Source organism: Falco biarmicus, chromosome 12, assembly GCF_023638135.1.
Source record: "Falco biarmicus isolate bFalBia1 chromosome 12, bFalBia1.pri, whole genome shotgun sequence".
In the NCBI taxonomy this organism is placed as follows: Eukaryota; Metazoa; Chordata; class Aves; order Falconiformes; family Falconidae; genus Falco; species Falco biarmicus.
The window spans coordinates 22,171,468-22,184,023 of NC_079299.1; the positions used below are offsets into that span (position 1 = coordinate 22,171,468).

Here is a 12,556-nt window from a genome sequence, read left to right on the forward strand (position 1 = left end):
TTAAATCAATGCAAGTTGGGTCCTTTTTATTTCTTTGTTGCTTTTTAGTGGTAAAAAACAGTCCTCATGTTTAAGGAGGATCTTCAGATCTGAGACCTTTGGTTTTGGTACAAGTGCTAGGATTTTATAAAAAGACTGCTAGCAGCTTAAGTACTAAATGAAGAGCTTTAATGGAAACTAACTTAAATATAGTCAGTAATATTATATATAATATTTTATTATAGGATAATTCTGCTTTTGGAGCCTTTACAAGAGTATCACAGTCATAGAAGGTAAGTAGATACCCACCTAGAAAACTGCAGTGCCATAGTAACACTGATGAGGACTATGTGGCATAAACTCTTGCTTCATGTATTTCCCAGTAGCTCTGGCACAGAGCTGCTTGTCTTGCTTTTTGATTAAGGATCCCCTGAAGTAATGCAAATGTGCCGAAGTCGGTATTTTGAGAGGTATGTACAATCAGGACAGGCCTTGGATTAACACAACATATCTATACACCAGAAAAATTGTACTTTGATTGTTCTGACCAAAGTCTGTGAACCATCAGCATAAGAACACAACCCTCAGTTGGTGCCATTTTTAATGATTGAAAATAATACATTGTAAAACAAAAAGTGAAAAAATTCCAGCGTGATCTTATAAACAAAGAACAAATAGAAAACAAAAAAGCTTCATTTTTGCCTGATTTATATTATTTATAGTACAACAGATCATTAGTCTGAGGTAATACCAGTAATAACTTTTTAGTCCTTCAAGGACTGCTCAAAATCAAAGAACAGCAATAAGTAATGCATGTTATGTTAAAAGTGAGACTTGATTATTAAATCAAGCAAATCCCTTACCCTTTTTAGTTAGGGATCTGTGGTTGCAAATACAAAATTGGAAATAAGTCTGTACAGCAGGAACTACAGAACGTTAAGAGTCCCGCATGGCACGTCATTAGCCCATGTCAGTACTTAGAGTACAGCTGATTATGTAAAAATCGGACATTTCAACAGAGAAAAGACTTTGTTCCAGAATAGCCCTTAAGAAATTTAGAATACTGTTAGTTTGCATAAAATAGCCAAACAAAAGATGAATTCAGAAGTCCAAATTTTGGCATGAGGTAAACCATGTGCATTTATTTCATCTGCATTTTAGAATTAGTAACCATAAAATTAAATATGTTGACTGCAATGAATTCAGTCATACAAGTGCAAGTCTTCAGCTAGAATGTATTTTATGGCAGTTTATTTAAAAAATGTACCAGTAAATCATAAAAGAGGGATCATGTCCATTTAACATTTATTGAAGTATACAGGAGGTTTTCTTTAGAATCAAATATGAGCATGAATATATGGCCAAACGTAAAATCTATCAAATTCAGTGAAAATTTTCTGACTTTAAATAGTAGCTGTAAGAATGACCAATATATATTCTTTGTTACAACCGCCCTCACTCTACAAGTAAAAAAAAATAATAAACATTCAGTAAACATTCTTTCCTAAGGTAGTTTCCCTTATATATCAGTGATTTATCCATTTCTTGTATACATAACTTTTTTAAACATACCAATCAGTGGTTCTCACAATTGAAAAATAAAAGCACAAAAAAGTTTACACTCTTGTACAGGTAAATAAAAGATCATCTTGAATTAAACTGTATATCCTTAAGGGCATAGTATAGTTTCAATTTCATTACCTATTACATAATTAGCTTCTTACATACAAATATTGACATATTTGGCTTGTGCTTCAAAGCCTTTGTGTCTAGAAAGTCCATGTCAATGCAACTCATAACTTGAAACCAGACGGGATATCTTTACTGCTGCTGGGTTTAACCTGTTCGTGCAACATAGTCTCTTCCGAACTTGTTGTGGCACAGCATTTGTCTGTGGAGTCATCACTATCTGGATCCAATCCTTCAGGACAGGGAAGTTTTAGTAGTTCTTCCCGCAACTGAGCTGTATGACGCTGAATAAACAAAAAGAAGTCAGTGTGGAAAACCATAGTTAAAACAGTACTTTTCACAATGTTAGACAACATAAAGCAAAAAAAAAAAAAAAAAGAAAAAAGTTAGTTGAAAAGGTTTAAACATACTGTTTCAATGACTGGATGAACTTTTCTCCTGTATTTAAGGATTGGTATTTTCCCTGTAGTGACAGAATAATTAGCAGGTGCTGCTAGGGACAAATTAAAGGCAGTAAACAGAACTGCAGCAAGCAAGTGCATGGATATAAATGTTATGCTATTTGTCTTGCAGGCGAGTCATCTGTGTTCTGCGATCACAGCAGAAACCCGCTTGGATGAGGTAGGTCATACAGTCAAAACATAAATTTACAAGAGTTCCCGATGAGATCTGTTACAGACACATATACAGGGATTTCTATACTGATCATAGTAACTAACAGTAACTTAATTTTGAAGACCAGTCACAGCAAGTCTAGCAGTAGAAAAAAAGCAGCCTTTAAAAAAAAAAAAGTTTTTGTTGCTCCTCAGGGGAAGAAAAATTGAAAAATTATACAGGTCTGTTGTCTGTGTGGACACAAAATACACAAATGATAGCACCTGGCTAGGAAGGAAGAAAACATGTGTAATGGTTATAATTTGATAAAAGTTATTACAATTGTAATGGACCACAGTTTTAATAGCCATGCTTGTCTATTGAAAAAGCTTGCCTCCTGGCAAGGCATTAGTTGTAGTACAACTTTATCAGAAACTCCTTAGACAGAACAGTATGAACTCTCTGGTATCTTAGATAAGTATTTTTAAAAAAACAGGCAGGAGAGGTGCTACAGGAAAATCTAACTTGCAGAAAAAACATGACTGAGGAAGTGGAGTGCACATACACTTTTATCTCGACAGTTGGGAAACAGGTTTGTTTTCATGTTTCAAAGTTGCTGGGTTTTTCTATTAGCGTTATTACAAAACTCAAGCTGGTGAGCAATTTCATTGTCATTTGTCACCTTTGGACTAAAGAACATAAAATTATAAAAGCACATCTCACCTTTAGAGCTGCTGCATGATGGGACATAGTCCTGCCTACCCGTTTGTCACTGCTGTACTGCTGTATGTCTGCTATCCACTCCTCGCACTGAGCCATGATCTCCACTCTTTTCAAGTAAAAATGTTTGTGGATGACCTGCAAGGAAATATTCCCAATGAAGGAACAGCGTTCACGGTTTTCTAAGAACCTTATGTTTTAACAATACAAGATTTGCAAGACCCCTATGAGTCTAATTGGGTATAAGGAAAAAAAAATCACCCAAACCCAAAGAAACAAACAGAAAACCAGTGTGAGGATAATTCAGCCTTGAACCAGGTTGCAGATAAATTGTGGAATTTCTGTCCTTGGAGGTTTCCAAGGCCCAACTGGAAAAAGCCTCAAGGAACCTGGTTTGAAATCAGGTGATCCTGTTTTGAGGAAGTGGTTGGCCCTGACCTCTCCCCCAGTCTGTATGAATCTACTATTTCTGTGCAGGCTGCCATCTCGCCATTCACGCGTGTCATCTGGGGGAAGGGTAAATGAGTGCCAGAAATACAGTATCACACCAGGGAAAAGAAAAAGTGATAGCAGAATGTTAGACACATTCTTCAGTTCAAAGATGATCTTACTATGCAGGCACTATGTATGGATGTTTATGTTTGCATGCATAGTGCAATATTCAGGCTTTTACTGTTGCTTTCACAGCCCCGTTTACTTCCTGCCTATGCTGATTTAAATAAAAGCACCATGTCTTCCCTTGATGCTACCCACGTGCTGTTTGAACAGACAACAGGTAAGCAGAAACACTGTCAACCGTGTGAGCACGGGAACATAACAAGCTTCTGCATATAGAAGAAGGATCATTGCAGCTTCTATGGAAGAGGTGCAACCACAGTTAGATGCCCCCGGCAGAGGCAGCACCTCTGGGGACACTAGAATTCCCGGGGAATAGTAGTTGAACTGCCCACAGTTTGGGTGGGAACCAGTATTTGATCGCATAGTAAGTCTGGTATTTCTGTACAGCCTTGAGTTTAAAAAAACCCCAACCAGTCAACCCTCAGACAAAGCTGTGAAACTACTTAGCGTTGGCTTTCTCTTAAACAGTTTTCTAAAACTCTGCCTGCTGAAAGAAACAATAAACCTGAAATTTTACTGAGCACAGAGAGTTCTTGGCAATATTGCAACATAATTGACAAAATAATCTTTTCCTCTAGAGGTTAGAGAATGTAGCTATCTGTCTAAAGAAAAACTGCATATTGAAAGCATAATTGACTTCAGTTCTGGATGCGCTCCTTATATCCATAATGGAGCTTGGAAAAACTCCCAAAGACAGGCAGTTTAGATCTCCTGAGCCTACCTGTCATTTAAGACACCTCAGATTTGTGAAGACAAAAGATCTTAGGAGCTGAAGGGCGTACACGTTCTTTCTTAGACCTCAGTTTTCAGGATGCCTTTGCATTTATGCTCCTGAATGATCATGACTCTTGAGGTTCCTCACAAAACCTAGAGGTCTTAACAAGAAGCTAGTCTGTCAGAGAAGTGCTCAGATAATCTATGAGAGAGATGCATTTTCATTTGGATGGGGCCGCAGATGGAATCTAGCATTCTTCCAAAATTCTGCTATTGCATCAGGGGAAAATGTCATGCATTCCAGTGCATAATTTCAAATTTTTCATATGTAGAAAGAAAGATCCGTGCCTCTTTACATGATCGTGAATATGTATTTAGAGAAGTAGAAAGGGAGTTTTCATGTTGCACAAGTTGATAAGGCACAGGGGTAGGACCCCAAGCTTAAGCTAGTATGATTGTGGTTTTAAACACAAAAGCAAGCTGTCTTTGCCTCAAACTTCTCCTTACAGGAGCAGGCTATCGTAGCTTCAAACTTCTCAGAATCTTCAGGATTTCATCATAGTGTCATAAAGACCTCAACACAAGGAAAACCAGGAAACTATCGTGGGAAATGAGGAAAACTGCAGTTACCTAAACCAGAGCAAAAGCTGTTAAGTGGTGGCCAGTTCTCTTCTGTGCAGCAGAACTCTTACCTGTTCAGAGGTAGCAGAAGGGAGTTTCAAATGTTTATGATACCTCTGCAAACTGCTGTCTACCTCTTAATACTACTTTTAATTTCTCTCTGTGTGTGTGGCTTAGCTTAATTCAGTCCTAGCTACACACCACATTTAGAAAGCTAGTAGGTGTATTGTTTCCGACATCTGTCTTTTGTTAACTATGGGCGCGTTCTTAAGTTATCTGTTCTCAGGGAACGGCTGGTTTTCCACTGAAACATCACCATTTGGATACACCTTGTTACTTCACCTTCCTGAAGGGGGGCAGGATGTCAGCTTACAAGCTGCCTTTTCCGTAAAAGTAGTAGAAATGCTACGCTGAAGAGTAAGAACAATATTGATGAGATTCTTTTGAAGAAAAGCGCAATAACAGCAAACTGGGATTCACTTACCAAACACTGTAATACTGCATAGCCTTCATTTTAGTATATGTGAAAAGAAAGATGGAGCATTACTGTCAGGGAGCCCACCACCTTCTGATATCTTCAATGAATTTAAACTTACTGTAATTTGAGGACCTTTTTTGCAAAAGTGTAATTGTTACCTTCAGCTAGAAAAAAATCACCTGTTAGCAGACATTATTTGATTGTGTGTCATGACACTATCTTTATCATGGTCTTCAACTTACTGAGTAAAACATGTAAGAGGTAATTTAGAGCCACCACCATGGTTTTCTTCATTAGTTCAAGACACCAGAGTACACTGCACATCCTTATCCAGCTGCATGTAGATAAAATATTTGACTCCTGTCATGCAGGTGGAGTGTCTATAGCTTCTTATTCCACAAGACAGAGTAATTTTAATGGTAAAAGGTTTTTGCATTGCAAAGGATGTTTTTATGGACAGCAAGGAAGTGATGGGAGACTACCCTCTCACTCAGATGCCACGCTTAGCAACGTCCTAAAATCCTCACTTAGCATCACCCTAAAATAACTACACTTTTTCAAAATTTTAGTAGGCAGACAATTGAAAGCATAGGTGATGCTACAAGATGGTACCACACCTCAATTTGGAAGTGGCAACAGTCGTTGTTCAGAGTAAAATGTATTTTTCTAAGTATTTGCTGGTAGTACTGTGAGGTGACCCATGTTTGACCGTCCATTTTGCATTAATATTCATAGAGATTCTCTCAGTGTATCCTCAGCTCTGTTTTCTTTGAATCCTTTGCCATATATGTTCAAGTCCCTGGGATCTTATTGACCTGCTTTGAGGAATTAGTTGGACTAGAGACATCGAGAAAAGTCCCTAACAAGTAAATTATCCTATGATGGTATGGGAGAGGTAGTCTATTTTCAGGAATGTAAACAAACTAAGCAATAAAAATTAAATTTTTTAAGACACTGCAAATGCATGAAGGCTAGCATTGCTTTTATCAGCATCAAGACAGTTGTTTTCAAAGGCATAGATTTCTAGTTTCGCACAAATGCTTTGCAGATCCTGCCGTACATAACATGCAGGCTGGAATTTGTTTTAAGGCACTTTTCCAATTTTTTGGTGTATCCAAAGCATCTCCCAATACTTGCTCCGGATTCATATTTCTTGGAAAGCTACTCCCTGTTAGCCCTGCAGGTTAACAAACACCGAGTGCCCATCTGCAGGGCTGACCAACAGCTTTCACGTGAAACGGAGAAGGTACCGCCTGGCAGTAAGAACAAGCCAAGGTGTGTGAACCACGTTTTATCAAGCTGTGCACCAAGCTGCCTTACAGGTCAGTCCCAATTTGTCTGCACTCTCCTTTCACAGAAAAGAATCTGGGAAGTCAGATGCATCCTTGTTCACTTCAGTCTCTAGATTCAGTTGCCCCATGGAGTAAAGAGGAAGCTAAAACAGACACCTACCTAATATGTGACATTTCCAAATATTTGCATTATTCTTAACACTCAAACAAAATAAGTATTTCTCATGTTTCACAAAACCTACCTCCTTAAAACATGGCGAGGGATTTCTGATTTGTTCAAGCATTGCCCACTTGACTGTTGCCTGTCGTATATTTCCATCGTATTCTCTGGAGCTCTGGGTACCACTTGGAGTACCTCTTGATCGTTCATAACCTGGTTCATTAAAATATGGTTCTGCTACCAGTATTAGGGATTGAACAGACACTAACACCTGTTAAGAGAAAAAACTAAATATTAAAATTGTGCTACCACTTGTTTTTACAAATGTACATAGTTTTGCTCACCTTATATGCAAAACCACTTCTATGGCGAACTACTTTCATTTGTGATACAAAGCAGGGAATGTCCACACCTCCTTCAAACCAAAACCGTTACTACACATAAAAACATTAAGTCTCACGACTGTGTATTTAGCTCAAACACTGAGAAAATGACAAATATAAGTTAAAAACCAGAACCAATACAAGTATAAGTAAAATAAAATGTTTTAAGGAAGAGATGCCTGATTGCACCCTTTTGTAAAAGGAAAGTGTATTTGTCAATTTCTCAGTCAACAATTCTTCAACCTTTCCTGTGGCTGAGCTTACTACTTCTAATTCTGAAACAGACAGAAAAGGAACAAGGAAGGTGAAACATGAGCTGGTGAAATTAATCTTGGTATACATGCTCTCCCATTTTTACTTTCAAATGCATTCAATTGATTTACATCTGTTTTTATTAGCACTTTCGTTTCAGATTGTACATACAACACTGTGTCATATGCCATTAAAACAAAACCTCACTATTTGTTTAAGAGAGGAAAAAAAGATGTTTTCAGTACTGTATCAACAAAGCACCAACTATTCAGTGATAAGGAAATCAGTTTTCCTCCTTTCAATTTTTTAATCAAGTACATGTAGGAATAGATACTTGCATTCATACAAGGCATTTAACTATATACCCAAATATTCCTAATACAAAACAAAGAATTCCTACATAGGGCACTTAGAGATCCAAATGTATATGTACTGCATATTCATGATTTGATGGCTTGCTAGTTTTTTCCAGTATTGGACTGTTCATCCCTGTCTTGCTGTACTTAACCAAAATTATGTTACTGCAAAAATATTATTCTATAGGTAGAAAGGCATAATTGACTTTTTTTTTTACCCCTCAAATGAAGGATAGTTTTTTCTTACAAACTCAGGACCATGAATTTTAGGGATTATAATTCTCTGACACAAACCTAGTTCCAGAACTGTAAAGGATTCAAAAAGTGATTTGAACACTTACATTTCCTCAAATACTGAAAAGCTGATGATATGTTACACACCTACGAATGGTATTTCCAGCTATCCACTGAAATAGATGAAAAATGTCAGGGCAGCTGCTTCTAGAACTGACTCTCCTCCCAGCCTAGACACAATTGAAAGCTTGAAGCCATTCCCTAATTTAGCAGCCCAGTTTGTGAATCTGGATATGGAAGACAACAGTCATCCTTTTCTTGGAATACAGAGAAAGTACAGCTTCCATCAGATAGATACCGTGTCAGCAACGAGACAAGACTGGTTCTTTCACAGGCCAGCGCCCCAACAACTAGAGCAGGGGTCCTTCAAACTTTTTAACCAGGGGGCCGGCGCACGGATGAAGTGGCAGGCAGTCATCTGCGGCTGCTTGGTTTCCCCCCCAGCCCCTGGCGGGGGGGTCCTGTAACTACCGGGGGCCGGATTGAGGACCCTGGGGGGCCGTATCCAGCCTGCGGGCCTTAGTTTGAGGACCCCTGAACTGGACAGTTGTGCTCTGTGTGGCATTCTCTCACGAGTTTCTGTTGTAGCAAAGCCAGCACAAAAGCGTTCCAGCTTCCCAGCTCTCTGCGCTGTGTACCCATACCATAGACACAACACCAAACCAGTAACGCGCATCAAAGCAATCGCCCAAGAATCAGCTGACTGACCCCGGTTAGTCTCAGTCCCACCATCACCCCCGTATTCCTTCTGGTGCCGTGACACTTCTCTTTGCAGCTGTGTGGTTGCTGTGCACAGAAGGGCCATCTAGGGCAGGTGAGCCTTTGTGCTGACGGACAGGGCACACGGCTGTGCAGTGGGGAATGTGAACTGGCATCCCCCGCTGGGATGAGAAGGGAAATTAGACACATTTCTCAGGCAGGTGCTGCAGCTACCTGCTGGTATTGTACACACCATGGCACTGTCTCCTGTGCCTGCCACGCATTCAACTAGAAGTAGCTGTAGCTTTCTAAATCTTAAAAAATTAAATACTTATAAATGCATTAAAATACAGAATGTGCCTTCCAAAGCAAGATTCCAGCAAGAAAATGGCCATTTATGACACTAAAAAAGGCAGAATATCAATGCCAATGTGCTAAGCCAAGGCAGAGTACTTCAGGTCCCTTAGGTGTTTTGGTGATCTGTGGCCTTTACATATGTCTGGAAGTAGTTGGGTTTTGCTTTTTTGGGTCTTTTTTGTTTGTTTTTTTAAAAATAGTAGCAAAATCTGAGACTAGGCAACATTGTAATTTCTTGGCCTTAATAACCAGTTGTTACTTTGAATTATAATTGTGATGAATGAGAAACTAAACCGATCTTCCAGTTTCATTTGGGTTATAAAATTTAATTTCTGAAGTATTTTGGGTGGTCTGACAATAGATTAATCTCTAAGCCAGAAAAAACATGGTGCACTTAATTCTTTCCAAGCAATTTATTTAGTCTTACAGCTGTTTGCCATTTAATAGCTATAAAGTGTTTTTCTCACAGTATGGAGGAGCTTTTTCCAACAGCTCTCCTACTATTTTCAAAATGAAACCCTAAAAAAACTTCTAAATTTGAAACTTAAATGCTACATGAGATTACAAACAATCAAATCTAACATTTTAATCTAAGAAAAAAGACTTTGGTGAAAATAGGGCTTCCTAATACCTGCACCTTTCTACACAGATTTTATAGTTACAGTCAAAAATTTCAGTTCATCTCTTGATTAACTAGTGGTGTATCTTGGGAGTTAACACTATGTAAGGAACTACAACTTACATCTCCAAGTCATAGTTGTCCCATGAAGGGAGAGAGAACATTAATCTCCCCAAGAATGGAAATTCCCCAGTCTTTCTTGGATGCCTGTCCCAGTGTTTGATCACCCGCACAGTGAAATTTTTTTTCCGAATATTTAATCAAAATCCCATCTTGTGTCAACTGGTACTTGTCCTCGTGCTCTGTATCTTTAAGAGGCGTCTAGCTCCGTCTTCTCCATACCTGCCCTGTTTAGGTACTGAAGACAGCAGTAAGATCCTCCTGCCATTGGTCCAGCCACATTTCCACCCTCTTACAATACATGTCTCGCCGGTCTGGGTACTCAGGGAGACGGCATCAGAGGTTTTGCCCAAGTCAAAGCAAGCTACATCGGCTGCTCTCGCTTTGCGTAAAGCCAGCCACCGTGTCACTGTGGAAGGCAAGCAGGTTAGGCCCTGCTCACCCCCAGTAAATCCCCACTGGCTGTTCTCAATCACATTCTTGTCCTTCGTGTACTTGAAAATAGCTTCCAGGATGATTTGCTCCATCATCTTCCCAAGGACAACAAGGTGCTGCTGACCAGCTTGCAGGTCCCCAGATCCTCCTTCTTGCCCATCTAGAAGTTGAGCGGGAGATTTGCCAGGAAGCTCCGTTAATTGTTTTGGCCTTTCAAAGGTGAGAGCTAGTGGCTTTGCAGTGATACTGCCTGGCTCCCTCAGCACCTTGGATGTGTAAGATTTGGTTCTATGAACGTGTGGGTCCCGCCAGACTGAACGCCGTTTCCTCTACTGTGGGCAAATTCCTCATTCTCACAGACCTTCCTCTTGAGGGCTCAGGGACATGGGAAAGCAAGCTTACCCCTAAAGAGTGAGGCAGAGATGACCTCTGCCTTTCTCTGCCCTGGTCTGTAGATTCCCTGCCCCACTGAACAGCAGGAAAACCTAAGGAAAACATGTTCATTTGCTGCCAAATACTTAAAAGGAGCCCCTTCAGTTCCTCTTTACATCCCTTACCATTATCAACACCACCTGAGCGTTGGTTTTCCTAATTTCTCTCCTGAATATTTGGCCAATGTCTTTTATTTCTCACAATTAGCCCTTCTACTCCTTCCACTTGCTGTGTACTTTCTTTTTGCAGTCATGCTTAGGCAGGAGTTCCTTGTTTACCCGTACTGGCTTTCTGTCACTCTTGCTTGACTTTCACACACTGGTACAGACCATTCTTGAATTTTTAGGAGACTGATCAGCTGGCTCTGCAAGGGCAATTCCTGATCAAGCTGAAATCTGTTCCGCTGAAGGCCAGGCCTGTAATTCTACTATGCTGAAACAGAAACTATACAGCCATTCAGGATTTGGAACAGAAAATAATTACTCCAAGGAAGGAATAAACTCAGGAAGTGCCTTGGGAAAGAATCCATTGCAAGCTTTACTTTTACTTAACATATGAACTTATCAGTCATTTCTACGGTGTAAAGCTGAAAATTGTAAGGACTCTATGTCCTAATAAATTCTAGTCTAATTTAACACTAATTGTTACTGAACCCAGTGTGCCTGCACTAACTCCCTTCAGTTTTATTCCTCTATTCAGCGTACTTGTAGACTTTGGAGGGGTATCTTTACAGTTTGCACTATTATGCTTCACTTTCCCATCTCTCACAACATGGAGCCTACTTTGTCTTCACCATAAATAGCCTGTGATAGAATTCCAGGAGGTGATGCCCTCTTCCAGTCTTTTTTTTTTTGTGTGTGGTTTTTTGTTGGTTTTTTTTTTTTTTTAAATACAGTATTTGAAATCATCCAAGCAAAGTCCAGGCAGCACAGGAATGAGCTGCACACATGAACAGCCGCTCTTCAAGACAAGACCAATAGAAATACTGGTTGGAAAAAGCACTTTGAAGAACTTGCCTACTCCACAGTGTTTCTCTAGTGTTCCAAGAATGATTTCTGGACTTTTGTCTTTTTTATGCTTATTTGAGGAAGAAAATTCCGGTTTAAAAGCACTAGAAAAAGAATCCTTAGGACTGACAGAACACTTAATACTCCAAAATGTCATCTACTGAAGAGAAGAAATGCTCACCTGTAAAAAACTTGACGTTTGGGGATTCCATTTCTCTTCTGGCCTCCCATGCCATGTGTTAAGGATGCTTAAACACACCTGAAAAAGTGACCTTATTAACACCGTAGACAGATATGATGATGAAGTTGTTCTGCTTGGGCAGAACAAAATGTTGACATTACATTTAATTTTTTTTTAACAAAGAAAAACATTGTGACAAAAAAAAGAGACAAATTTGCGTCCTATGAAACTAATTTGAAATGAAAGCGTATAAAAATAATGAAGATAAGAACAGCATGTTAATAAATGAACAAGGCAAGATAGATAACTTCTCTTCAAGGAAAACCTATGGATTCTAGTGGCTCCAAAAATAAATGAGTCCTGAATACTACCCGATTCTTTACTTTCCTCTTTAAATACTGTTCTAACACTTACTGTTGTGGTTTTTAAAGATAGTCATTCTGCTTAAACATGTGAATGGTGGTGGTTTCTGTCACACAGACTATCAAGGAATTGAAAATATTCCTTAACTTTTATGACTGATCTTGACTTTAGGGAAGTCTGTGGTCTTCTTGAA

At 39.2% G+C, this 12,556-nt stretch overlaps 1 protein-coding gene across 6 annotated transcripts in view; it reads right to left on the reverse strand.

Annotated features, from left to right (window-relative positions):
* Window positions 1-562: 562 nt before the first annotated feature.
* Window positions 563-12,556, reverse strand: part of BIRC6 (baculoviral IAP repeat containing 6) — a 183,139-nt gene continuing 171,145 nt past the window's right edge. For all 6 annotated transcript variants that reach the window (XM_056357629.1, XM_056357633.1, XM_056357630.1 and 3 more), the window contains exons 71-74: window positions 12,001-12,078; window positions 6,948-7,136; window positions 2,986-3,120; window positions 563-1,952 (exon numbers count right to left, since the gene is read on the reverse strand). In XM_056357629.1, the coding sequence (XP_056213604.1) occupies window positions 1,773-1,952; window positions 2,986-3,120; window positions 6,948-7,136; window positions 12,001-12,078 (582 nt within the window). In that variant the 3' untranslated portion in view covers window positions 563-1,772. The remainder of the gene's footprint in view (window positions 1,953-2,985; window positions 3,121-6,947; window positions 7,137-12,000; window positions 12,079-12,556) is intronic.